The sequence below is a fragment of the Pleurodeles waltl genome, chromosome 8 (assembly GCF_031143425.1).
Source record: "Pleurodeles waltl isolate 20211129_DDA chromosome 8, aPleWal1.hap1.20221129, whole genome shotgun sequence".
In the NCBI taxonomy this organism is placed as follows: Eukaryota; Metazoa; Chordata; class Amphibia; order Caudata; family Salamandridae; genus Pleurodeles; species Pleurodeles waltl.
This window is the reverse complement of record NC_090447.1, coordinates 696895553-696922321: the sequence shown is the minus strand read 5'-3', so window position 1 is coordinate 696922321 and position 26769 is coordinate 696895553. Positions and strand designations below refer to the sequence as shown.

At 45.4% G+C, this 26769-nt stretch overlaps 1 protein-coding gene across 2 annotated transcripts in view; it reads right to left on the bottom strand.

The window, feature by feature from the left end:
• Positions 1 to 26769, bottom strand: part of APOO (apolipoprotein O) — a 769977-nt gene that overhangs the window by 714529 nt on the left and 28679 nt on the right. For both annotated transcript variants that reach the window (XM_069204825.1, XM_069204824.1), the window contains exon 2: positions 7942 to 8049. In XM_069204825.1, coding sequence (XP_069060926.1) covers positions 7942 to 8049 — 108 coding nt within the window. The remainder of the gene's footprint in view (positions 1 to 7941; positions 8050 to 26769) is intronic.

Sequence of the window (26769 nt, the reverse complement as noted above, 5' to 3'; positions counted from 1 at the left end):
CCAACCAGTTACTAAGGTAGTCACCAGCCCATGGGGTACAATGCCTAACGCCAGCATCTGCACAACTGACACCCATAGGACCCTGCCCAGTAGTCGATGACCACTTGTACCATTGGGGTAGGAGTGTTTCTGAGCCTTCACACAAGTGACCTACCCTGCCATGATCATCCTGGCATAGGGGCACCCACAGCCCACATCCCCCACCCAGTTATCTCCTAAAGTGTGAAAGGTCAGCTTTCTGAATCAGTACCCCCTTGTGGCTGCTGTGATGCCCTCAAGCGCCCATCCAACTCCGGATAGACCACCGCCAAGATGCGGAACATCAGGGGGGTCATGGTGCAATGGGCACCCCTTCCACGTTGGGAGGCCAGCTCCAGCTGGGCCTTTGCCGTTTTCTTGGTCCAGCGGCACAGGTCCTCCCATCTCTTGCGGCAGTGGGTACTCCGCCTGTGATAGACTCCCAGGGTCCCCACCTCCTTGGCGATGGCACACCAAATACCCTTTTTCTGGTGGGCGCTGACCTGGAGGGAAAAGACAGCAGAAAAGGAAATGACTCACCCGTCCGGACTGGCATACTCATTACCCACCAGTTCCCAGCCATGCCCTGATGCACATGCACTGACCGCCTCTCATGCAGCACTCAGGCCAGGACGTCTCAGCACCCCCCAACATGTGCCTTACATCCACACCACTCCAAACATGCATTGCCCACACATCATGCTCGCAGTGTACTCACCTGTTTGTCTGGAGGACCGTAGAGTAATGTGTACTGGGGTATGATCCCATCCACCAGTTTCTCCAACTCCTCTGCAGTGAAGGCAGGGGCCCTTTCCCCAGCCACTGTAGCCATTGTCGCTTTCAGACTCAGGTCACAGCAGCACTTGCAGTGTAGGTCCTCTCCTTTTGAGGGTCAGGTAGCAAGTGAGTGAAGAGATAGAAAATGGCGGTGACGTCCGCGGCGGTGCGTACCATCATCGCCGGCGTACATCGCCATTGGCTCCAGTAACCCGTAGGGACCAATGATAACCAATGTGAAGTTGCGCAGCGGTCAGTGACCCGCCTACCGCGACGGTACACAACGCCAGGGCACTTACCTAATTTCCACTTGTCCCTCCTCACAGGTCATGCAGTCGCCATTTCAGGGGGGCACATGGCATAGCACCTAACTGCGTCACAGCAGACATTGGCACATCAACTGACTCTCGACTCACATACTGCTTCTGTGATGTAAATTCAGCAACAGTAGTGCAATATATGTGGAAATATGACCCTCTGCTCCCCGTTCTCCTCCATAGGCTACAACCACTGAGGCAGATTATGAGGTGGCGGCATCCTCCGGTGTACAGACCCCTGGTGGACCTGTCAACAATGGAGGACAAACACATTATCATCACATACAGACTTGATCGTGCCACAATCCAAGAACTGCGTGCCCAATTGGAGCCAGACCTGATGTAAGCTATCCGCCAGCTTACAGGAATCCCCCCTCTAGTGCAGGTCCTGTCAGTGCTCCATTTCCTGGCAAGTGATTCCTTTCAAACTACAGTGGCCAAGGCATAAGGGATGTCTCCGCCAATGTTCTCTAACGTGTTGTCCAGAGTGTTGTCTGCCCTGCTGAAACACATATGCAGCAACATTGTGTTCCCCCAGGTGGATGAATTGGCCACAGTGAAAGCTGACCTTTATGTCCTGGGACATATCCCCAAAATAATTGGTGTCATTGATGGTACACATGTGGGATTTGCCCCCCCCCGCCCCCAGAGAAATTAACAGGTTTACAGGAATAGAAAAAGCTATAATTCGATGAATGTGCAGATGGTGTTTTTGGCGGAACAGTACATCTCCCCTGTGAATGCCAATTATCCTGGCTCTGTGCAGGACGCCTATATCTTGAGGAATAGCAGCATCCCATATGTGATGGGCCAACTCCAGAGGTACCGGGTGTGGCTAATAGGGGAGTCCAAGGTCCCCACACAGTATAAGTAGGTGTCTGGGTATGGGTTGTCCCTAAGGGTTAGTGTGTGTCTAACAGTTGTCCCTCGATATTTACAGGTGACTCTGGTTACCCCATCCTCTCATGGCTACTGACCCCAGTGAGGAATACCAGGACAAGGGCAGAGGAACGTTACAAGGAGGCACAGGGGAGTACAAGGAGGATTATTGAGAGAACCTTCGGCCTCCTGAAGGCCAGGTTCCGGTGCCTCTATCTGACTGGTGGATCCCTGTCCACTAGCGGCAGCGGAGATGGTAGGCTGTTCCTCAGTTTGGCTAGTGTCAGGCGCCCTTTGTTGTGCCACTGCCTCCCTCATGGTCTTGCCCTTGTCAGCCAGCACCCCTGCAATGGTGACCAGGATGGTGTATATTTTTGTTAGGTCCTCCCTGATCCCCAGGTACTGTCCCTCCTGCAGCTGCTGGTTCTCCTGCAACTTGGCCAGTACCTGGTCCATGGTCTCCTGGGAATGGTGGTATGCTCCCATGATGTTTGAGAGTGCCTCGTGGAGGGTCGGTTCCCTGGGCCTGTCCTCCCCCTGTCGCACAGCAGTCATCTCAGCTTCCCTGGTGTCCTGTGCCTCTGTCCCCTGAACCGTGTGCCCACTGCCACTGACCCCAGGTCCCTGATGTTCTTGGGTTTGTGGGGTGGCCTGGGGTCCCTGTAGTGGTGGACACACTGCTGATTGACATGTCCTGGGGACAGTGGCATGGGCCCGCTGGGTGGGTGCTGTGCTGGTGTTTCCTGAAGGGGGGTGGCTCTGTGGTGGGCTGGGACTGTGGCAGGAGAACTGACTGTCCAGATGTCCCTGAGGGGTCAGTTTGGTCATCCTGATCCAGGTGTGCAGAGCAGCTGTCATCACTGTGGGCCTCTTTTGGGGGGGGGGAGGGGGGGGGGGGGAGAGCTGGATGTAGCTGGCACCTCCTCTCCGATAACGTTGGGTAGGGATCCTGTTGGGATGCAAATGCATTGTTAATGTATCTGCGTGTGCCATCGTGCCATCTTGGGCATGGCTGGGTTTCCCTGTATGATTGTGATTTCCCTGTCGGCTTGGCCTTGTGCGAGTGGTGATTTTGTGGGCTGGGTGAGTCTCTCTATTGGGCATGCTGTGGTGATGGGTGTCCATACAGGTCAGTGATGGGGTCCATGCATTGGGGGTGCACGCAGGGCTTTGTATTGGGATGGGTGGGTTGTGCTACTGGGGTATATGTGAGTTGGTTGAGTGATGGGGGTGAGGGTAGGAGTTTGTGATGGCATGCAGGTAGGGTGGGGGGGATGAAGTAGTTAATATTTCACTTACCAGAGTCCAGTCATCCTGCTACTCCTGCGAGGCCCTCAGGATGCATTATCGCCAAGACTTGCTCCTCCCATGTTGTTCGTTGTGGTGGAGGAGGTGGGGGTCCACTGTCAGTCCTCTGTACAGCAATCTGGTGTCTTGATACCACGGAACGCACCTTCCAACGTAGGTCGTTCCACCTCTTCCTGATGTCATCCCTGGTTCTTGGGTGCTGTCCCACGGCGTTGACCCTGTCCACGATTCTCCGCCATAGCGCCATCTTCCTTGCAATGGAGGTCTGCTGCACCTGTGATCCGAAAAGCTGTGGCTCTACCCGGATGATTTCCTCCACCATGACCCATAGCTCCTCCTCAGAAAACCTGGTGTGACTTTGGGGTGCCATGGATGTGGTGTGGGGTGATGTGTGGGGTGATGTGTTGTGGTGTATGCTGTGATGTGCGTGAATGGTGTATGGGTGATGGTGTTATGTGCCTCAGATTGAGTGGGTGCTCCTGGCTTGTCTCTCCAAGTTAGCTATATTTTTTTTCGTTGTAAGGGGTTGTGGGTGTGTTTTATATGGGATTGGGTGTGTGGGTGTGGTGTGTGTATGTGTGTGTGTCAGGTGTGTGTATTTTGATTTGTCCAATGTGGTGTAGTTTTGTAAGTGTGTGTGTATTTTGAGCGCAGCGGTGTGTACCGCCAATGGTTTACCACACTTGAAAGACCGCCGCGTTGATTCGTGGGTCGTGATACTGTGGGCGTATTCCTGTTGTCGTAACGGTGTGGATTTGGCTAACGCCAGTTTATCACTGACCTTTGGTCTGGCGGACTTGTGTGGGTGTCAGTATTGTGGCGGAATTCTATGTGTGGATCATAATACCCGTGGCATTTTACCGCCGCAGTCATGGTATGTTGGCGGCCTTCAACAGGGCTGTAGGCGGCATTTACCGCCAGGGTTGTAATGAGGGCCTAAATCTTTATCAGAAATAAATTGTGTTCTTTAACAGAAGGTGCAGTACCAGTGGTGGTGGCTAGATGTCCCTGTTGAGTCAACTGAGTCAGCACTACCTTGAAACAATTAGCGCATAACATGTCTGTAGACCAGACCAGGCAGAACTATCAGGATACTAACTACCCCATGATAACACAAACTCCTTGCAGCTGTAAAAACAAAAGTTTCAGCTACAAAAAAGTTTAAACATGCACTGCGTGATGGAAGAGGTTATGATATTTAGGCCCCCATTCTCCTAGTGTGACCCACAAGATTGCTTGTACAGAAAGAGCACACCGTTTTAAATGTTGTGGGGGTGGTCCCATTGCCCCAGAACCACCACAGGTGGAATTATCGGCACAAAGGGCTACGTTTCTGTGAATACATTAAACCTTTATCAGAAATAAATTGTGTTCTTTAGCAGAAGGTGCAGTACCTGTGGTGGTGGCTAGATGTCCCTGTTGAGCCAACTAAGTCAGCACTACATTGAAACAATTATTTTATTGATACTGTAGACCACACAAGGCAGAATTATCAGGATACTAACACAAACTCCTCACAGCCAGCAGCCCTAGAAACAAAAGTTTCAGGTACAAAGATTTTTTAAACCTGCACTGTGTCCTGGGAGAGGTTATAATATTTAGCCCCCTCTGTCCTAGTGTGACCCACAAGATTGCTTGTACAGAAAGAGCACATCGTTATCAATGTTTTGGGATGGTCCCAGTGCACTAGAACCACCACAGCCTGCGTTATGGGCACAAATGTGTTGTAAAATGAATGCTTGCAATGCATTATGGGTCGAGGTTTCCCAAGTGCAGTGAATATTGTAGTATTGGCTCTCCCCTGTGCCTGGAGAGCCTGAGGATTCATTCCTGGGTCAATTTCATGTTTTATATAGCGAGAAAAAAGTACAAAACAGGTACAACAGTACTTGTTATTACTGACTATGTAAAGTAGGGACCCAGGAATAGGCAAACACGGAAGACGAACTGCGCCCAGGAACATGAGTGCTGACAAACATGAGAGGCAGGAAACAAAGAAAAATAGTCCATCTAAACAACAAAAAAACATGTGAGGCGTAAGTAAACTATACTTGGACGGTGCGTCTGGGCCAAGTACAGGAAGTGACGTATCAGCTGTCAAACCATTTAGAAGGCAGCACAACAAGAGCAACACTGCCTTCAACCTATTGGAAGTGGCAGGCAGGACAGAAATGCCCATATCCCTAACAATAGGTCTTCCAGACAGCCCATGTGCCCTGTTGAGGCTCGACCTACAAATGACTCATTCTCCCTCACTTTCCTTTCTTTGAATGGCATTTAGTTTGTGCTTGTACAAGTGTTTCAGTGTTTATATGTTTACAGTGATGAGGGTGGTTTCTCTTTCTGTGGGATTTTATCGAGTATTATAGGTTTAAACCTAAAATAGGGTAGCCTATTTATGTGCGATGATAACCTATAACTTCTCTTAAAATGTTGTTTTAACACAGAAATTCTGTTATTCTGGTCTCTCTTGGCTGAAATGGGACAGCTGTAGTACGCTGAAACAAATACCCAGTTACATTTTGGCCGCAGGTGGGAGAACAAGCAATGCCAGCCAATAATTAATGCAGTAGGGTACAGATCTGTACTAGCCAGGCTTGTTTAACATCTATGTTAATGACTCCAACACCCTTTCTAACCTTTCCTTTTAAGTTGAAAGGCTAAAAGATGTCCAATGTGTGTAAATACTTGTCATTCACACATCAGTCACATTCCCTGCACACAGTCTGGTTTAGGAGACGGATACAGGAGTCTTTGAGAAGAGGGACTGGCAACTGGACCTAGCTTAGCAACATACCAATCAATACAATTTAATTGTGTGCATTGAGCCTAATTTGGCTCAGCACTGTTGTGGCATATACAGAGAGACACAAGTCCTCATGTCTCAGAAAATTATTTTTTCAATATGGTGTTCAGCTACAGGTTAGTCAGGTCTTTTGGAATAAAGTGACCCAAGTGATGTTAACAGTGGCAAGCGGCCAGATCACACTCAAGAATGCCCTAGAAGTTTTACAGTGTAAAAGATACAATTCAGGCCATCCTCTTTTTTAAAAATTTATTTTTAAGTTTTTGTAAAGACAAACAATGGTGCACAATACATGTAGCATACACCTGCAGTCATACAGTAAAAATATATGTGTGTAGCTTAAAAAGAATAATCAAAGACATCATACATATGTGGATCAACCCGGGCCATACATGGAGGCAGAGACCTAGGAGATAGGGTAAAGAGGGAGGCATCATGAACATGTGTAATCTGCGAAGAACATTCTGCTATAGGGATTACAAATGGTCGGGATCATCTGGTTCAGATAGTGGTATCATCAGAAACATCATTCTCTAAGTTTAATAGACAGGCTCGGAAGGGTTGTCAAATGTATTTGGGTCTGGAAGTTGGCGGCTGCAATGAAGCGCAGTTTCACTGGTGGTATTGCAGTAAATCATATGTTTCAACCAGTCATCCGTGGTAGGGATTCTACTGCTGCTCCAGCAAAGGACAGTTCAGGCCATCCTTAAGTGGGTCTAGTAATGTCCAAAAGAGACACTGCACACAACAAGAATATTAGCAGACGCACCAAGATTCGTCTGATAGAAGATGGGACTTAAAAGTGGTCATTCTGGAATAACTAACATATGAAGCCTGGGGAAATATGCTAAAACATAACAAATTGATGGTACTGGATGAATTACTGGGTCATCCATGAATAAAGGGTTACTGGGTTCGCTATTCTGCATCTACTGAATGACACCACTCATGTTCTCTCAGGTTTGGTTTTAACCAGTCTAGAAATAAGTATGGAGAAGATCAATGATTTGTTCTTTGCTCGGTTACTTTATACATAAAACGTCAAAACTGAATTTTATTTAAGAAAATGCTGATTATATGTAAGAATCAATGGTCAAACCTTAGACACATTAAGACCTGCTGTAGCAGTGGTATAGCTACAGAGCCAACCTCTCCAAGTACATCCTAGGACTAGAGTTTTGGACTATTACAACTGTGAAACCAGATGCCTTAGAGATCTGGTGGCTATATACCTAAATATAGAACTAAAGGAAATAAGTAACCCTTAACCACCTGAAACAGGGATATCTGTAAAAGCAGAGCAGACAATGTGATAATTCAGTGACTCACTGACATCATATCTATGTCACACATTCTAGCAATAACAGCAACAGGACTGGTAATCTCAACAAGGGTTGTTTTTAAGCCCCATGCATGAAGAGGGAATGAAGAGCTCCACAAATTCCTGAACATGCTCAAAACTGAGGATGAGGTGGATGAGTTGGAGCAGTTAAAAGCAAAGGCAGTTTCAGATGTGACCCTCAAAGAATGTACATCGTCCGTAAAAAGCAACGGAACAGATGGGTCATCACTAACCTACGTAAAAGTACAGTCATTCACAACTCTTTAGAGAAGAAATCAAAAAGCTATGGAAAAAATAGCAACTAGTGATTGTAAAGGGCACTGATTGTTTACTTTCTTCTAGTAAAATGAATACTGTTCCTGTCGCCATTAATAAGAAAGCGATTGTGTGGACAATCACCATTTTTTCAAGCCATCATCCCCTCAGATGAAAACCTTATTTTTCCTAAATGTAATCTTAGACAGACAGCCAAGTCAAAATAAACAACAAAATACCTCATCCACTTTTTGGAATTCCTGTTTAGGCGTTTCTTTCTCATTTGAGGCATACACCTGGAAGGACAGAAGACCCATGCTAGCAGGAACTGCAGTTAGCCTCATTGCCTGCAAAGAAACAAGAGCACAATAATTATGGTTGTATATTTAATATTCTGTTTCGTCGTATCTCGGGATTCTGATTCATTTTGTTTTCCATGTGGCATCACTTTTAAACCCATCTACTATTGGAAAGCTTGCTGAGTGTTAGCACTATAGAATGTTAATTCAGTAAGATTCTCTTATTGCTACATGAACCCTAATTCCACCAGTAAGCTTGTGGGCATGACTGATGCCATGACGTTTCAAATAACAGCCAACATATGTTAGTGCCTCTCGCGTAGCATCTTTGAACCACTCAGGATGTGCCAAAGTAATGTGCGCCTAAGGGACAGCTGTTGCAGCCCTATAGGTTTAAAGGGCAGACCATGCCGTGACTGACAGCACAACCTGACTGGCTGAGGGTTTACCAGTGAGTGAAAGCATGTGTTTGAGATGAGAATGTTATGCTATTTCCCTTGGAGATTAAGTATTTCTCCAAGTCCTTAGGATGGGTCACCTGCAGAGTGAATGACACTTTCTAAAAAGGGACGAAATCCATGAGGGACTCAAGGGCTCAACTGACCTGCACCAGGCTGACTCAACTCACCAATACCTACATTTCAACGGCTACTTCTAGTGTCCTGAGCCCCTCTGCAGTTGCCACTTCAGGCTAAAGATCAGTGGGAGTCAAATAAATCCTAGACTTTAGGCATGGCAGGAAGCAGATGATGCATTACGAATCATCATAGTAGGTTTACCAAACCACATGGGGAGGACGGTTAAGTTGAGCTCTGCGTCTGACTCTCATAACTACCTGGGACTGCATTACCCCCAGTATCGCTGGAAAGCTTGGATATTTGTGGAATTTAAGGAGTAGCGAAAGGGGTTTAGGTATTCTAACTTTCTCAAGATACCAGATAAGGGCGTACCCAAATCCAGTGTAAGTAGAGGGAGGAGCCAAATCTAGAGCCTTGTTTCCGAGAATTAAAGAGCAATTAGAGCTAGCCTGGACATGGAATGAATCTATCTGCCCATGGCAGTGAATTTGGGATTCCTAAACTAGTTATCTGGACGTCCAGGTTGTTGGCAGTGTAAATATGTTATCTCTGTTGAGAGGGAGATGGACAGTTTACTCCCCTCTTTACTATGTAATATGTGAATAAAGAGGAGAATGGGGGAACTAGCCCTCTAAATATGCAATTATTAGAGAACGTGGACCCTGTGCCAGGGAAGGCACTGGGAGTGTACATTTGTTGGGGGTGGGATGACTGAGGAGGCCTCACACACATTTCATCATGGTGACTGAAGTCAATGGACTTCATCATGCGGGCCCACTTCTATACAAGTTTGCGGCAATCACTTATAATCAGTGCCAACATACAAGAGGATTTGTGATTTTAGTAAGGGAATTAGGAGGCAATAAGAATGGAGATACCAATGGGATTAGTTATGGCGCTGTGCAAGGTGCTACCTGAAAGGACTGATTAGTCTGACAAAGACAAGTTCAATTACAAATTTCTTTATTTTTCTTTTTTTAGATTTTGTGATGAACGACCTCATTAGGGCTGAAGTTCCATTCTATTGACAATTACACACAAAAGATTAGTTGGTGTAGTTGTGTGATCTTAACACCCTGGGTCCTTTTCCCCCCACATACTAGTAGCAATATACCAATATCACTGCATCTCAACACCAAAACGTGTTATATTGCTATATTAGAAAAAAAGTCAATACATAATATCAAATCCTTAGATTAAGTTCTATTTCACAGGTCAATGTAATGCAATGGCAACCCCATTGGACACATGAGTAAAGTATATTATATTATATACATACAAACACATACACACACATATACTTCTCAAACTTATTGATTTAAGTTTATTTGACTAGTCCCTTATTTACAAGTGAGGGACATCAAGGGCTACTGGCAGTACTTAATTTGAGCTGTTGTTGCCGGTGGAGCCCACTGCTACTCATTTTTGTTATGTGGACCAGCACTCACTTTTCCTCTTCAACTATTGACCGTGAGTGATGAAAAATACACAAATGGAAAAAAGGGCACAAGAGAAAAAGTAGGGACCAGCAAGAGTGGATAAAGGGGCAGCAGGGGCTGGTATTGGATTAAACAGGCCTGAGGTGAATTCAACACTACAAAGACTTGGTATTCGACACACAAATTATTTTACAACACCACCATAGCAGAGCTTTTGGTGCCAGCACTCATTCTTTTACAAATTAAGCAGTGGGTACTGGACAGTTCGACAGCCAACATGTTTTGCCTGAACTTTTTCAAGGTTGTAAAAAATAGCAAAAAGCAAACTAATAAACTGTAGGGATTCCTGTTGATGGTGGCAGACTAATAAGATGTTGCACTCATGTCAGTCCTCACAGTGGAAAGGTAATGTCAGAGTCACTCATGTTTATACTTTGAATATATTTAACGTTCACCCAAGCTTTTTATTTGTATAATTATCTCATAGCAGAAGGAAGACAAATGCAAACAGAATGCATGCGAAAGTCAGAATAGTTTAGTGGACTGAAGAAATTACAGATCTACACTACAGGGCTGGTGTACTCCGTTTGGTTCATCTTAGTTACATGTGGTGGGTTTGAGAGGTCATATATTGATACTATAGGCCACAACAGAGATTACAGTAACACTTGTAGGTCAGGGTATCTCATACTAGGAAAGCACATGTAAGAGCAAAGAATAGTCGGTTGGGGAATCATGGAGTCATTACTACATTGGAGTTACCTTGATAATTTAGAGTCACTAATAGGTATGTCAGGCAAACAGTTGGGGGGGGAGGTGGGGGGGGGGTAAAAACTGTGTTCAAACATGGAAGCAACACCAATGCAAATTATACCCCAGCTGGAAATGCCAGAAGCTTCACCTTTTATGTTTTTAAAAAAATATTGCTATTGAAGTCATACCTTGAAAGCGCAGAAAAAGAGAATTCAAGATTTCAGTTGCCTTGAGTGACATACACAGTGAGCAGTCTAGTTAATCTGCTTTCAGCATGAGCCCTTGAACAGCCTTCACGATCACTTGGAATTCAAGATGCACACTTTAAATGACCATTTGGAAACCAGTAGTCTTCTCGGTGCTCCTGCACTTCATAGACGAACCTTAGCTATTCCTCATTTCATAGTCCCACCTTTTGGGATATTCTTGGTGTGCACACACCAGGGGTTATTCTACACTATTCTTCGCTGATTTTTTATGAGAATTAGAATTCAGGATTTGACACGAATTCTTGAATTAATCTGTCAGTGAACTGAGAACAGAAAACGCAGTAAGATGTTATCCAAATATGGAAAACTTATTATTCAAGTGAAATGTAAAGAGAAATAGATTTTAATTCATTGACAGTTATCTCACCAGTGCTTTTTAATTTAAATAGAAGTTGCAGACTTGATAGTAGTCGCACACCCCCACATGCAGTGTTGTCAGGTCACTTGTCACACTACATTAATTGTAACTCGCCACTTTACCATGCACTGTGTTCTCAGAAATAATGTGGTTTGTGATGTCATAAGTGTTGTTATCAATTATATGATTTCACACGATATAAGTGATGTAAGATGCAACAGTATAACCAGTGCATGAAGAAGGAGCTAGTTATAGTTAATGCAGTGAGGCGAGTGAGGTGACAACACTCTGTACAGAAGTGCACGACATATAGTATTTAGAAGGTGGTGTGTACATTTAAATATAAAAGGTATACATTTTGAATTTCTACAATTTGTGTACTTTAAGTTTTGTTTGTATAGAAAGAATAACGTTTTCCTAACTACAACAAAGGTTTAACCATTGTGTTTACTGTTCTAAAAATTAAACAATATATGTAGACATAAACAGAAGATACAGTGATAGAAGGTAAAGAAATTACTGAACATAGTTTTTTTAATGTTTTGGAAATGCTCTGATGGAAAAGTAGTAGTTTGCGAGTGTGTAATGTCAGATGTATGCTCATCGTAGATGCTGAATCGATCACCAGCCTCTCCTTCTATTGGGAATTCTTGTGAAGAGGTTTTTTCCTAGCAGAGAAGATTAAGGAGTTCAGCATTACTGACACCAGAAGCACTCTGTATTCTTCCCTATCACCTCTACCCCCCACAAGTGTGTTTTTGTAGAACGGTTTCCATAAATACTCTGCGCATGCTGGAGTAGGAGGGAACTGGGAGACTTCATCTGCTCCAGTGGAATCCTTGGCACAAGGTGAGTCCTAGGATAAGGTCAAAAATCGTCACTAAGATGTGTGAATTATTAACATGGTCGTAATCATCATCTGCTCAATAGCCACGGTTGGTATAGGCAGTAAATAAGCATCTAGAGATGACAGCTACCCTACAAAAATGTTTTTGTTTTTTTAAAGATTTGACAAGGTATAGCCAAAGGAGAACTGAAGTGTGCAACCACCATGAACTTAACAGTTCTCGGGGATGGTTATGATGAACGGGTTCAGACTGTTGAAATACAAACAAAGTAGAGGGGAATGGAAATTTAGACACGCCATAAACATAGTTCATCCATGAGGACTCTACAGTGCAGCATAGCCCAAGGTCTGTTGTAGCAAAGATCTCTCGCTATGAACTGTACACAGAGAGTGGGTTTTCGGAGTCTTAAGTGGTTTGTGTATTTGGGTAATCAGTCCCATCAGCCATCTCCTGGTTGAAGTGCCCACCACATTCTGGATCGTCACACTGTATTTATGGCTGTTTAAATTTTGTGGTGTCAAGTGGCTGGTAAACTAAAGATTCATTCATCCCAGACAGCTATTCACCAAGATATATATTTGCTAAAGAATCTATTTATTTTTCTCTCCCCACAATACGCCTGCTGCTACTATGTTTTTTAGAGATGCAAGAAAACCTGGGATTTTTTACCGATAGCCTTAAAAAATAATTTCTCATCTCAACTCACAAGATTAATCGCATCTCTCTATACAAACATAATAGCCTCAATAATAGCCATATTTAAGACCTCTCAATCACGTGGGACACTATCTTCAGTCCTTTTCATTTTACTTTTAGAGCCCTTAGCAACTGATTCCAGATCAAATACTCAAGATAAAGCTGTAGTCTCAGCTTCTCTGAAACTCGGAATTAAGGGCCAGATGTAGGAAAGGAATTGCAACTCGCAAACGGCAAAAACTGCCGTTTGCGAGTTGCAAATCACATTTTCCTATCCAGAAATGCATTCTGCGAGTCGGACCGACTCGCAAAATGCATTTCAGAATCGCAAATAGGAAGGGGTGTTCCCTTCCTATTTGCGATTCCTAGTGGTATGCAATACCATTTGCGACCGCATATGCGGTCGCAAATGGTGTTGCAGTTACCATCCACTTCAAGTGGATGGTAACCCACTCGCAAATTGGAAGGGGTCCCCATGGGACCCCTTCCAGTTTGTGACTGGACCCAGAAACATTTTTTCAGGGCAGGGAGTGGTCCAAGGGACCACTCCCTGCCCTGAAAAAATACCGAAACTAAAGGTTTCGGTTTTTTTTTTTAAGTGCAGCTCGTTTTCCTTAAAGGAAAACGGGCTACACTTAAAAAAAAAAAACTGCTTTATTTAAAGCAGTCACGAACACGGAGGTCTGCTGACTACAGCAGGCCTCCATGTTTGCGAGTGCCCATAGTCGGTATGGGGCCGCAATTTGCGACCCACCTCATGAATATTCATGAGGTGGGTCATTGCGACCCCATACCGACTTGCAGACGGTGTCTGAGACACCGTTCTGCATAACATTTTGCGACTTGCAAACAGCGAGTCGCAATGACTCGCTATTTGCAAGTCGCAAAATGTTATTTTGCTACATCTGGCCCCTAATCCCTATTCCTTTTCGCAGAGGAGTCTCATATAAAGCATGCATAATAATTCCTCAGGCGCTGGACGTGACGAGCTGCAGCATGTACAATGCCCTTCAGAGGTGCTATTGTGGAATCTTGGAGGCCATGAAGCAAGGTGTTACCAACATTCAAACGCAAGTGTACGAAAGTAATTTTCTAGAAGAAAATGTTTCACTTTCTGTAAAAGAGAAAGCTGGTACCAGGACGTCTATTTTTTTATAATGTGTTCCCTGAGGGCGAGTCTGGGGTCTAGTGTTACTACTAGTGACTTGACATTTGGTGAAACTTGGGGTTCGGAACCATCAAGGTTCATGTCATTGAGCCAGGTTTGCATTGTCCCTTGTTTGTTTTCCTTGGCAAATAACAGCAATTTTGTCTTGGCTGGGGTGAGCTTCAAGAAGACACTGTACATCCAGGTCTGGATGACGTGTAGGCACATTCTGAGGTGCTCGATGTCTAAAGCCGGAGAAACTAAAGTATAGTTGTGTATCGTGTACCTAGTTATTAGAAAATGATAGCAATCTACATTTTTTTAAATTGAATACATTAAATAGAAGGTCTTTTGCAGAGGTGGAAGTCCCTACCAGTGTCTATAACTGGTAGAGCTTCAATATTAAAAATAAAAATACTTCAACTCTATTCAAGGTATTTCTCTCCTGTACCATGCATATTAAATGAAAAATTGTTCAAGATCGAGACGCTGTTTATTAGTTTTCTCTGGGACGATTGGCAAACTCGAGTAAGTTTGAAGAAATTTGATTTTTTACAAGGAGATGTGGGTCTGGCTTTCCCAGAGCTACAATCCTACTACATAGCAATACACGCTTCAACATACATTATCTTAAATTCTCAACAACACAACACTGCTTTGACAATTTGGTCTTGAAATATATGATCAAACAGCATAGCATAAATCAAATGTATTTAAAGTTGTTTAAAAAAATGTCTCAGAGTAGACACTGCATTGCAAATAACCAGTTTAGAAGGACCATGATTATAATAAATACCATAAAGGGACCTACAGAGCTGTTTAAATCTGCCAGCTTACTGTAAACCATAAACTGCACGCCTCACTCTCTCACACCTCTTCGTCCATCTCCTTGCTAACTGCTACACTGCATAATGAGATAACTGCACTTTGATGATCATCACGCATGACATGGAAACTCTTCCCACAAAGTGTCAAAATAAGAAAACACTTCCAGTCACACAACCTTCATGGTGTAGCATGCTACCCGTTTAGGCCAGCAATTAAGCACCGCACACAGAGGTAATGAGTGCTACATAAAACAATACAATCATTGGTTGTCAGAAAAAGGAAGAACTGGGTCGTATTACTTGTGAAGCCTCACATTCTTCATATATAATAACCAGCTTTCTTACGCCAGTGGTCAGCACTGGGATCAGCAGTGTCCTGTTTCAGGGTGCATTATTAAAAGTTAAGAAGTCCAGTTGTGGCACACACTGCCTATGCCTAATGGTGCAAATATCAAAGAGATTCAAAGGTCTGACTGAGTGAGCTACAGATCAGGAACTGAAAGCCTCTCCCACACCTTATGTTCCAAGTGAAGACAGTGCTGCATGGTTTGAGGTTATTAACTGCGACAGGATTTCATTTTGGAAGGATGTGAAAGTGGGGCGGGAACTGCCTCCATTAGAGGCCACAGTGTGCTTTAACCCCCAACATTATACCTGAATGAAGAAACCATTTTACTAATAGGAGCTTACCCTGAGCCACTCACCTGCAGAGATTTTCCCATCATGGTTGCAGGCCAAAGCCACTGACTGAGTGGGGCAGGACAGCACTAGGAAGCCCTACAGATTCCCGCCAGCAGAGTAAATGTGACATTTTCCCACAGGTGTGGCACAAGAAAGTATCATTGTTCCTGAGGTCCCTACAGGTTAGCTGCTGTCGGTAGAAGCAGCCCCAAGTGTCTCATAGTAATGAGAAGCCCAGTGTTCTGAGGCAGCAGTTGCAGTGGTACCCCCTGAGAAGACTGAAAATAAGGTAGTGAAAGCCCTAGTTTCCATGGGTGGACTGGAAACTGATCCTGCAGAGATAAAAGAATGGTGGACTCCCGAGATTTCCGGGATGGGTGAGTAGCTGAGCCCAAAGTTTAGGGTAGGTTAAGCATCTGCCCATATCTAGTGAAGGACACCATCCTTGACACTTTGCTGTCAGATGCGGAGATCGACTCTGTGAGCCGAAGCCCAGTGTCTTCTCAGGTAGGTCCTATGAGAAAAGGGGTGGAGGACCATAAGAAAGAGAAGGTTTAGGAAGTGGGTGGAGGCCTCAGTGACACAAATAGGTGGCAGGGTTGAGCCTACTCCAGAAGGAGAGATACTTCTGTTAGGGATAGTCAAACTGAGCTGTAGAAAGCACAAGCTATAGAGGACCCAGCCCTGGCAGACTCATGCCTGGTGCACTTTTGATGTACCGTCTTGGGGCCGAAAGCCTTGCGGCTCCCTCGGATGTCTTGATTACAAGATGTTGAAACAACTTTTCAGGTATCCTTGACCTGAGAGAAGTGGAAAATGACAATGTGTGCTTACAGGTCAAACTGTCAAGTTCTATAGAGGGATCCTAATTATATCCGTTTGGTCTCCAGCTCCCTTGTCTGGAGGCCAAGGAGTTGCTCAGTGTCAATTTTAGTTGATCGGTGGGGCGCAAGAGACCTTGGGTGGTTTGTGGACTCTGTTCTCATGAAAGGTGGATGGGGTTGCTCAGGGAAGCAAGTTGAAGGTTCTCTAGACTAGAGACCCCAGCACTCCTGACACTGTCATGGTGGTGATGATTTTAACCTGATGGCCGAGGTCAGGAATTTGGACTCTGATGCCCAAGAGGGGAACCAGGACAGGGGCCCAGTGGTGATTCCATGTTAGGGATGTACTCTGAATTTTGAGTGGGTTCTTCTTCCAGCATGAAAGTGAAGCCATCTTGCAAGGATGGAGGCAGCTACAGACCACAACCTGTGTGCTGTGAGGGACAGCCAGCGGTCCAGCGAGGAGCCTGGAGCTGGATTTTTCCAGTGTCGGGACCCAATAACTGAGGTGGAGAGTGGCTTGAAACTCTCATTTGAGGGCTTGCAAGAATCTTCCTGAATAAACCCTGATCAGTGTTGGTGCAGATTGGGGAAGTAGGAAGTTTAAGCGTTGTGCCTGCTCCTGTGGTTAAGATGGTGACCCTGGGCAGTGAGATTCCTCCAGTGGTGGTGAGTCAGCATACAGAGTCTGAGCTGTGTTGGCAGCTCTGAGAAATCTGTAGGTCCCTTGCTTCTCTTCTACAAGAGGCAATTAGGTCCTAGTGAGGGTACTGGAGCTGTGCTTTCTCTAATAGGAGAATAGACAGTGACCCTTGTGACAGGTTCGACACCTGTCAAAGTTGACAGCATCAGTGCGGAGTCGAGGAACCCTTGCCAAGATGAGCTGTGGTCAATGAAGCATTGTGTGACCAGTGGGTGTAGACCTGGTTGGGCCCTGAAGGCACTTCATGTCCCGGGCCAATGGCAGCTCCAGAGATGATCACGGATGAGCCAGACACATGGCTTCACAAGAACATATTGGACCAGGCTCATGGCAATGGGTCACTGCACATGGATGTTAGACTTACCTCACTGCGACTGACCCACCAGTATGATTTTCCAGTCTAATGTGTGCCTCCCAAGGGGGGTGGTCGGGGGGAGTTTGTTTTTTGGGGAATATATCCTGCCCTTTTCCAGGATAGCCATCTTACCTTGCTATGAGGTGATTTCCAATCCAATATAACTAAGCTCTCTTCCCCCTGGCTTCCTATGAGATATTTCCTGTCTCTACAGTATAAAAGGTAGCTGATCTGTTTTAGGATTTCACCTGCTCCTGATCAGTTTTAGGATTTCCAGGTTCTTCCACCATTTAGTTCCAGTTTCCTGCTTCTTGGAATCCAGTCTCTTGTGATTGGATTGCTACTGTTACCTGAAGCCTTGCTTTGCCTTTTGGCTTTTTCCTCCATTGGGGGCTCCTTCTGGAAAGCTCCTTCTGGAAGGCACCATCTGCTTAGGCGCACTCATGTGCCTGCAGCATTCGGGCTATTGGAAGGGGTTGCCCTTAACTTTGGCAGACCAAGATTGTAAAGACCTGGGCTTCTTGCCCTCCCAGCCGTCTCACGAGGCATCCAGCTCATGAGAGCTGCATCTGACCTAAAACAAGAATGGCTCTTAGTACAGTATATGTGTCATTATGGGTGGGCCTGGTTTTGGATCTATGCTGTGAGCCTCACTCACAGTAAGACCTGTCAAAATTGATTTGGTATGCTAGCTGCTAGTGCCCGCTTTTTAAAATAAGTGCAGATGCTGCACCACTGGGGCAAGAGGGGCGGAGTTGGTTATATATGTGCATGCGCACACGCATGCAGGTTGAGAGCGCAATACTGTTGTCTAATTCTGACCTGTATCTGCACAGAGATAGCCTGTCACAGATGGGACCCTTCAGGTGATGACCTGAGCAGATCTCATAATGTGAGTAGAGAGTCATAGTGTATGTCTGCAGTACTTCATTGAAATATGTTCTTGTCACTGCTTTGTGCAATATAAGCAAAAGCTACACTAAAGCACAGTTTTACAATAGTTAGTTAGGTCTAGAGACTAGCTTAACATCCCACCAGTCCCATGGAAACCAAGGATCCAGAAAGTGGATTCAATATTTATTTTATCCTAGCTGTACACTTCAGGTACTTCATGTTTTTCACAATTCACTGAATCAGCTCTTCAATGAGATTCTGGCTTTGAATCACCCTGCTCATCCAATTGAATTACTTTGCTGGCCAAGCAGGAGGATCAAAAACCTCCTCACCCAAAGGTGGTTAGAATTGTTCATTGTAGAGGAAAGGGCGAGAGCAGAATCTGACTGAGATTTATCAAGTTTTCCTTAGGACTCCTAGAAACTCATGCACTTCTGGCAAGGAGCGACAATCCATTACAAAGGTCTTATCGCATACCAGCACACAGGTGAATTACGGGCTATAACAATATCAGACACCCACTCTGAAGTATTTGTTAGTGTAATAATAGCTTCATCACATAACAGATTCAAAAAGTTTTAAGTTCCTTACTTACGTACACCCCATGGAGCAGGATGAACCTTATGAGTGACGGCCTTCACTTTCAGTTGGATCTCTCAATGCACATGGCAACATATAATAATCTTTCATTATTTTGGAACAACACTTAAAAACAAACCAACGTCTGATATAAATATCTGTGTTTAGTGTCAAATTCACAAGTTGCTGCCAGTATACATAGCTCGCAATTAACTCTTCAGTTTCCCGGCCCTCTTGTTTACAACTGAAAAACAATTGGCCTTTCCAGAATAGCACTTGGTCCCCTGAAACCTATTTCTGTAATCATTCAACTGCTTCTATATATTCATCTCAAGTGACTAACTGATTTTGAGGCTGACCAATTCATGGTTGGTTATTAAAACCTACTGTGCTGCATCCCCCCAAGTGATTAGAAAACTGTGCTTTTGTAATCCACATCACGTTTTGTCATTCAATACGAACAAGGTACTTTTTAAACATCCTAACCCACTACTTGCTACTTCCATGTGAGCAATGGGTGTCCAGGGGTTTGAAGAAATAGCACTGATCGCATTAAATTAAGTGTGGCTGCCATGATGTGAGGAGTAACAATAAATCACCAGCATGCCTGACTGGAGCAAATTAATGAAAATGTAGAAAAGGATAAGAGTATCATAATATGACACACCACATTTAACCCAAGTTATCGTTCAAAATGGGTTTCTTATATCTACGTGGTACAAGGGTGTACTTGCAGTGTTGCAACAACTGTGAGAAACCAGAACGTTTTTTTTTTTTAAATGACCTTCATGTGACTCTTATGCACCACGAAAATGTTGCAGTGTAACGGCAGACCAATGCATATTAGCAGTACAACAGAAAAATATTAGCATCTCTGGTCTGCGAAGGGTGTTTTTGTTGCAGCACACTCATAGAAAGATGTGCTTTAGGATTTAGAATGCATGCTTCACAAGTGTGTGGAGTTTAATTTTGGTGATCATTAAGAAGCACGAGGTTAGAGTTGTCTGGTAATGGGCTTGGTTTTGACTTATCAGTGATAATCCAGGCCTTGAGAAATGTATTCACCCACTCGGTATGTCAAGTCAGATTTGATCAGGGTGAGCTATTTTTAGGACCTTTTGGCTCATTCTGTGAGCTGACAAAGAAAAGGTGTTCTGTTAACTTAGAAACTGAATGAGCACTAAAGACGTCTTTAAATCTTGTTTTTAATTTATCACATATACTCTGTGTTTGGAGAGAGGTAAAATGTCAGCTCATATCTGACAATTTGCTGCTTACTTTATCCTTGAGATTGGCGTTTACTTTTCTTTATCTGACTGCAAAGTTAGAGGATTTGATGAAGTAAACTGTCCAACAATCATGCTGTACAAAGAGTGTAAAATGAAAGGCAGAAGGATGTAAGTTTTTTTGCAAACATAACAATTTTATATAGCTTGTAGATGAACTGAACACACATTTCAAAGTATATTTCAGTAGGTATGAAAACACATATTTTGTAATTATGTGGGATGATAAAAAGACATTTTAATAGGATGAAAACAAAATCACAACACTTTACTTGGTGATGTGCATATGATAATAGTTTTTTGGGGCTGAAACACAGAATGTGTTTACGTTATTTAAAAATGTATCCGTGAAACTGCATTGTGGAAAGCTTGGGGCCATTTCACAGGAAAATATGCAGTATGTAAATGACAGCATGCTACTACATCATTCTTTAGCAATATATTTATTAAAAGTGAATTTTTAAACATGAACTGAGGCACATTCCTTCCGCGCCCTGATGACAATGCTATAAGTTAACTAAGAAGCAACTCAAGGGTTATGTGTACTGTGAGGATTGGGTGTACTATATGGTATGGCTGAGAAGCCTTACCATGAAGTGCACTCACAAATACTGTAATTCGGTCCAGTCAGGTATGCTTACTTAACCTTAAGCTCAAAACTGGGTAGCTGTGGCTTCGAGCAGTAAGGCTTAGCAAATGAACAACGAGTAGTGCATTTAACAGCACTGACCAATTCAAAACAATGAGAAAGTCACAAAACACGAAAGAAACAAGACACTGTTTTATAAAAATAGAGCAGATTTTTATAAATGTTTAGAGATCTTAATCATCAAAATCCACCGCAGGGTTCCAGAGATTATAGCTATTAGCAATAATAAATAACTTTTATATCAACCTCAAAAAGCACTGGCTAACAAAAAGTTTGGAATCTTTTGAACAGTTTGTAAAAGTTAGATGACCACTTCTGGCCAAAGTGGGTGACCTAGTCGTGCAGGACAGAGGTTTAGGGAGCCAGAAAGGATACTTTAGACAGTTACCGGGCCACCAGAGCATTTTTAGAGCAAGAGCCAAACTTCACAGGATGACCACCATAGACAACAATGGAGTGGTCATCATAGCAGACTCAAAGATGCTCAAGGATGCTCATAATGCTGTGCGGTCAAAGGGGGTAAAGTGCAGCTGATCGGGGTGAACTGTGGTCAAGTTATCAGTCCACAGGTGAATGGGAGATGACTCTGCCCATGGACGTTGGGGTCCTACAAAGTCCTCTTTACAGGATTCCCAAGGCCTGCTGATGCATACCTTGCGCTTCTGCAACACAGGGGTCACGGTGCAACTCTTTGGTGGAGGCTGGTGTCGCTCTTGGGTGACGTGTCCCGTCAAAACCAACAACCACAGGTCCAGCAGTCACGGGTGCACCTTTTGGCTATCTCTGAATGGTCCTTTGGGGTGCCCATCATCTGGCAGCAGCAAACGCCTGCAGTGGCTACCAGAGGTGCATCTCGGGCTCTTACAGCTTTGATGGCCCCAGTGCCGTTCTGGGGGGCCAGCCAACTGACCCTTGAAAAATCTCTACTTTGGACGGGGGCTGGGAATCAGCTTTTCCCAGAGCCAGGCACGCATAACAGGGTCCAAAGTATGTTAGCTCAAAGTTCAGCAGGTGTATTTGCTCCAGCGTTGCATTCTTTCTTTGTGCGCTTCCAAAGGGTGCAATGTGGTATTTTTCATGTCCTTCCTCCAAGTGCATCCAGTACTAAGGGTTAACGTGCCAGAGGCGCCACAGTTATCCCAATAAATATTTCATATTTAGTGACAAAGTTCCTGTGATGTGTGGCATTTGGCTATCCCAGATTGCCATATTCTTGCCCTCTTCAAGATGGCACAACTCTTCCTTGGTTGTGAGAAGCAAGGTAGCCCACCCTAGAGGTGTGGCTTTCTGAGGGCAACACGCCCATGATAAAACTGATTTGGGGACGACTTACCCCTCTCTGGTCAGTGTCTCCAAGCTGTCTGTAGGAACAAAAGTCATCTTGTTTGGGGATGTTGGGCAAGGCCCATCAAAGGCGGCTTCCCTGCTGGGCTAGCCCTGCCCCCCCCCCCCCCAACCCCATCCCCTGCCGAGTGGCAGGTGAAACCTAACTGCTGCGGCACAACCTTTGTTCATGGGCACTTTATTCACACTTCTCCCCAGGTGGTCAGAAAGCTGTCTGTGTGTGTGTGTGTAGGAGGCTGGCCTGGTGTGTGGTGTGTACCTATGGTACTTACACCTTATACCAGGTCTAGGTATCCCTTATTAGTGTAGTGTAGTCAGTGTCTAGAAGCCAGGCTCTCTAGAGGTAGCTGAGGAAGAGCAGCCAAGGTTTATCTAGGAGACATGCAAAGCTCATGCAATACCACTGTAGTCACACTGAGTACTTACACACACGAAAGAAAACACTTGGTGTTACAAAAATAAAAGGTACTTTATTTTGGTGACACAAATACCAAAAATACAATAGAGCCTATACTCCCTTAGGAGGTAAGTAACACACTAATTATATACACTAGTATGCAGAAATAGGCATACAAACAGTTAGAAAACAGTGCAATTAGTGAAAATCACAATAGTTAGAAATGGGCCTGGGGGGACCATAAACCATATATTAAGAAAGTGGAATTTGAAAGTCGGTCACCCGCCTAGGCAAGTGTAGTGTGTAGAGGGGAGCTGGGAGTATTACAAAAGCCCAAAAGGTAAGTTTCACAACCCACTCCAGCGACCAAGAAAGCAGGAGTAAATCTCAGTAACTTTCCCAGAACACACACAGAAACGAGAGGGAAAAATTATGAAAAACCCAGAAGAGACTGCAAGACACCAACAGTGGATTCCTGGACGAAAAGACCTGTGGAAGAAGGGGACCAAGTCCAGGAAGCACAGAGTCCAGGAAGAGCAGGAGCCCCTGTTAACTCAGATGAAGGTGCAAATGGTGAACCACTGGTGAAGAAGAAAAGTCAGCATTGCACCCAAGAAGACGAAGTCGGGTTCCTAGAGGATGCAAGTGATGCCCCTCACAGGATGGAGGATTGCAGTCGGGTTTGCGACGGAGTCCGCCAACAAGCCTTGGCGCACGCAGGCTCGCGGTTAGCGGAAAATGGTGCTGCCGGGGACCAGGAAAGAGCAGGTGCACTCTAGCCAAGAGGGGGAAGTCAGAGGGGACCCTCAGCAACTCCGAGAGCCCACAGAAGACCAGGCAGCACACAGAGGAGTCCCACAGGATGGGGAGAAGGAAGTTGCAGAAGAGGCCCACGCAGCACTACGACAAAGGTTTCCACGCTGCCGGAGAACCACTCAGCAAGCTGTGCGTCGCAGGATAGACTGCTGGGGGCCGGACCTTCAAAATGAACGGAGATCTTGGAGGAAGGATGCCAACAAGCCTTGGCAGATGCAAAAGACGCAGAGCATGGGGGTACTGTCTTGCATGGGAAGGCAAGGTCTTACCTCCACCAAAGCTGGACAGCTGGAAGAGAGGACAGTTGGGACCACTTCAGTCCACCACCTGTGATGCAGGATCCACGCAGCTCAGCAGGAGATGGGATCTACTGAGCCAGTCGTCGTTGCAGTTGGTGCCTGCAGAAGCAGGGGAGTGACTCCTTCACCCCAAGGGAGATTCCTTCTTTCTTCTGATGCAGGCTGAAGTAGGCTGTCCTCAGAGGATGCACAACTGGGAAATTGTTGCAGTTGCTGGAAGGAGCCGGAGATACAATGTTGCAGGAGGCGTCTTGCTTCTTTGTTGCAGCTTGTAGGGCCCTGAAAAGTCCAGATGCAGTTTTTTCGGTCAGACGTCGAAGTGGAGGATGCATAGGATTCCTCCTGGAGTCCTGCAATCCGAGTCCGAGGAACCACACAAAGGGGAGATCCTACATAGCCCTGAAAGGGGGATTGGTCCCCTTACCAAGTGAGCACCTATCAGGGGATGCCTCTGACGTCACCTGCTGGCACTGGCCATCAGATGCTCCCAGAGTTCCTTGCCAACCTTGAATCCAAGATGGCAAAACCCAGGGACCCTCTGGAGGAGCTCTGAACACCCCCCTGGGGTGGTGGTGAACAGGGGAGTGGTCACTCCCATTTCCTTTGTCCAGTTTCGCGCCAGAGCAGGAACTGGGGGTCCCTGAACCGGTGTAGACTGGTTTATGCACCAAATGTGCCCTTCAAAGCATTTCCAGTGGCCTGGGAAGGCTACCCCTCCCAAGCCTGTAACACCTATTTCCAAAGGAAGAGGGCGTAACACCCCTCTCCCAAAGGAAATCATTTGTTCTGCCTTTCTGGGCTCGAGCTAATCAAGCAACAGGAGGGCAGAACCCTGTCTGGTAGGTTGCAGCAGCTTGGACTGCTTGGAAACTCTCAAAAGGCTGTAATGGAAATACCGAGGGTCCTTCAAGGAGCCCCCAGAGTGCACAGAATCATACAACCAATGCTTGCAAAAGCCTTGGGGTACGATTCCAACATGTTTGATACCAAACATGCCTGTGTTCGGAGTTACCACTATGTAGCTGGACTTAGTTATTGACCTATGTCCAGGACACGCATAAAATGGCGTCCCCTCACTAACGAAGTCTGGGAAAATGGGCCTGGAGTTCATGGGGGCACCTCTGCTAGTGTAGGGGTGCCCTCATACACAGGTACTTTGCACTCTGCCTTCTGAGCTAGAAGGCCTACAATGGGGGTGCCTTAGAAGTATCCTGATGTAGTGAAAGGGTGCTTGCACCTTTTCACGCAGGCTGCAATGGCAGTCCTGTAGAAGCCTTTGCATGGGCTCCCTATCAGTGGCAAAATATATGCTGCAGCCCATAGGGATCCCCTGGAACCTCAATGCCCTGGGTACCTAGGTACTATATACTAGGGACTCATAAGGGGGCACCAGTATGCCAATTGTGGTTGGAATACAGAGTTAACATTAACCAACAACTAAATTTAAGGGGGAGAGCATAACTTCTGGGGTCCTAGTTAGCAGGATTCCAGTAGACACACTGACAAACAGACTAAAATTAGGGGTAACCAGGCTAGAAAGAGGCTACTTTTCTACAGTGTGTATGCCTTTTTGAGGCTAGTGGACGAGAAGAGCACAGATTGGCAACTTTCTAACGGTTGCCCACCTTTAATAGTGCTATTAATTTGGGTATCAGGTTTTGTTTAATGTCACGATTAATTTGATACCTTGCATGACCCAGTTTGGTAGTCCCAGTCAAAAGTTAGCTGGGTTGGGATGCCACCCAATAACTCTGTATTAGCCGAGTGGGCTACTAACTTTACACACAGCAAAATGACAATTTGGAAGTGTTGCTAAGACATATGATAAAACGTTATGTCATAATGTTCAGGGATAGGGTTTCTTTGCCATTGGCTTAAATGGCAAAGTCGAACTGGCAGTGAAAACACTGTCCTTCCAGTCTGGAGTGGAAGGCTGGGAGCCATCTTGTACCTTGTCACATGAAGGGTGGCACAAATAGTGCTGCAGCTCTGAGTGAATACTCTGTCCTACATGCTCTGGGTACAGTATGCTAGGGACTTATAAGTATGCCAGGCCTTGCCAATTAGGTGTATCTAATTCGACATGCAATTTGTATGGGGTTAAAACACTAGCATGGAGATCTGGCATGGAGGCCTCATTGCACTCTCAAAGTCAAAAACCAACAGCATCAGTCCAGCAAGCAATGGAAACGCCAATAGGTCTCACCTATACAAGAACTATTGGCTTTGGCAAAGTGTTTTGCCATGTTGTACACCAGTGAGGCTCCTATTCATCATGGCTAAAAGTTAGTGGCGTGGAGTGGGGGAGTAGAGTGTCGTAGAGTAGATTTTTTGGAGCAATCGGAGTGGAGTACGGGGAGTAGAGTGTTGCAGAGTTCAGTGGCGTGGATTAACATGGGGTGGATTGAGTGGGATAGGCTGAAAGGCTTGGATTGGAGTGCAGTGGATTGGACTGGGGTAGAGTGGGGTGTATTGGAGTACACTGGGATGGGTTGGAGTGAATTGAAATGGGGTGGGGTGAACTGGAGGGGGTGGATTGAGGTGTGGTTGATTGGGGTGTGGTGGATCGGACTAGAGTGTGGTAGATCGGACTGAAATGGGGTGGGCCGGACTGAAATGGGGTGGACCGGACTGAAATGGGGTGGACCGGACTGAAATGGGGTGGACCGGACTGAAATGGGGTGGACCGGACTGGAATAGGGTGGACCGGACTGGAATAGGGTGGACCGGACTGGAATAGGGTGGACCGGACTGGAATAGGGTGGACCGGACTGGAATAGGGTGGACCGGACTGGAATAGGGTGGACCGGACTGGAATAGGGTGGACCGGACTGGAATAGGGTGGACTGGACTGGAATAGGGTGGACTGGTGTCAGGTGAGATGGATTGGATTTGGATTGAGGAGAGGTGTATTGGATTGGAGTGGGGTAGATTAGACTGGGGTGGATTGGATTTGTGTGGGGTGGAATGGATTATTGTGGGGTGGATTGGATGGACTGGAGTAGGGTGAACTGGGATACGATGAG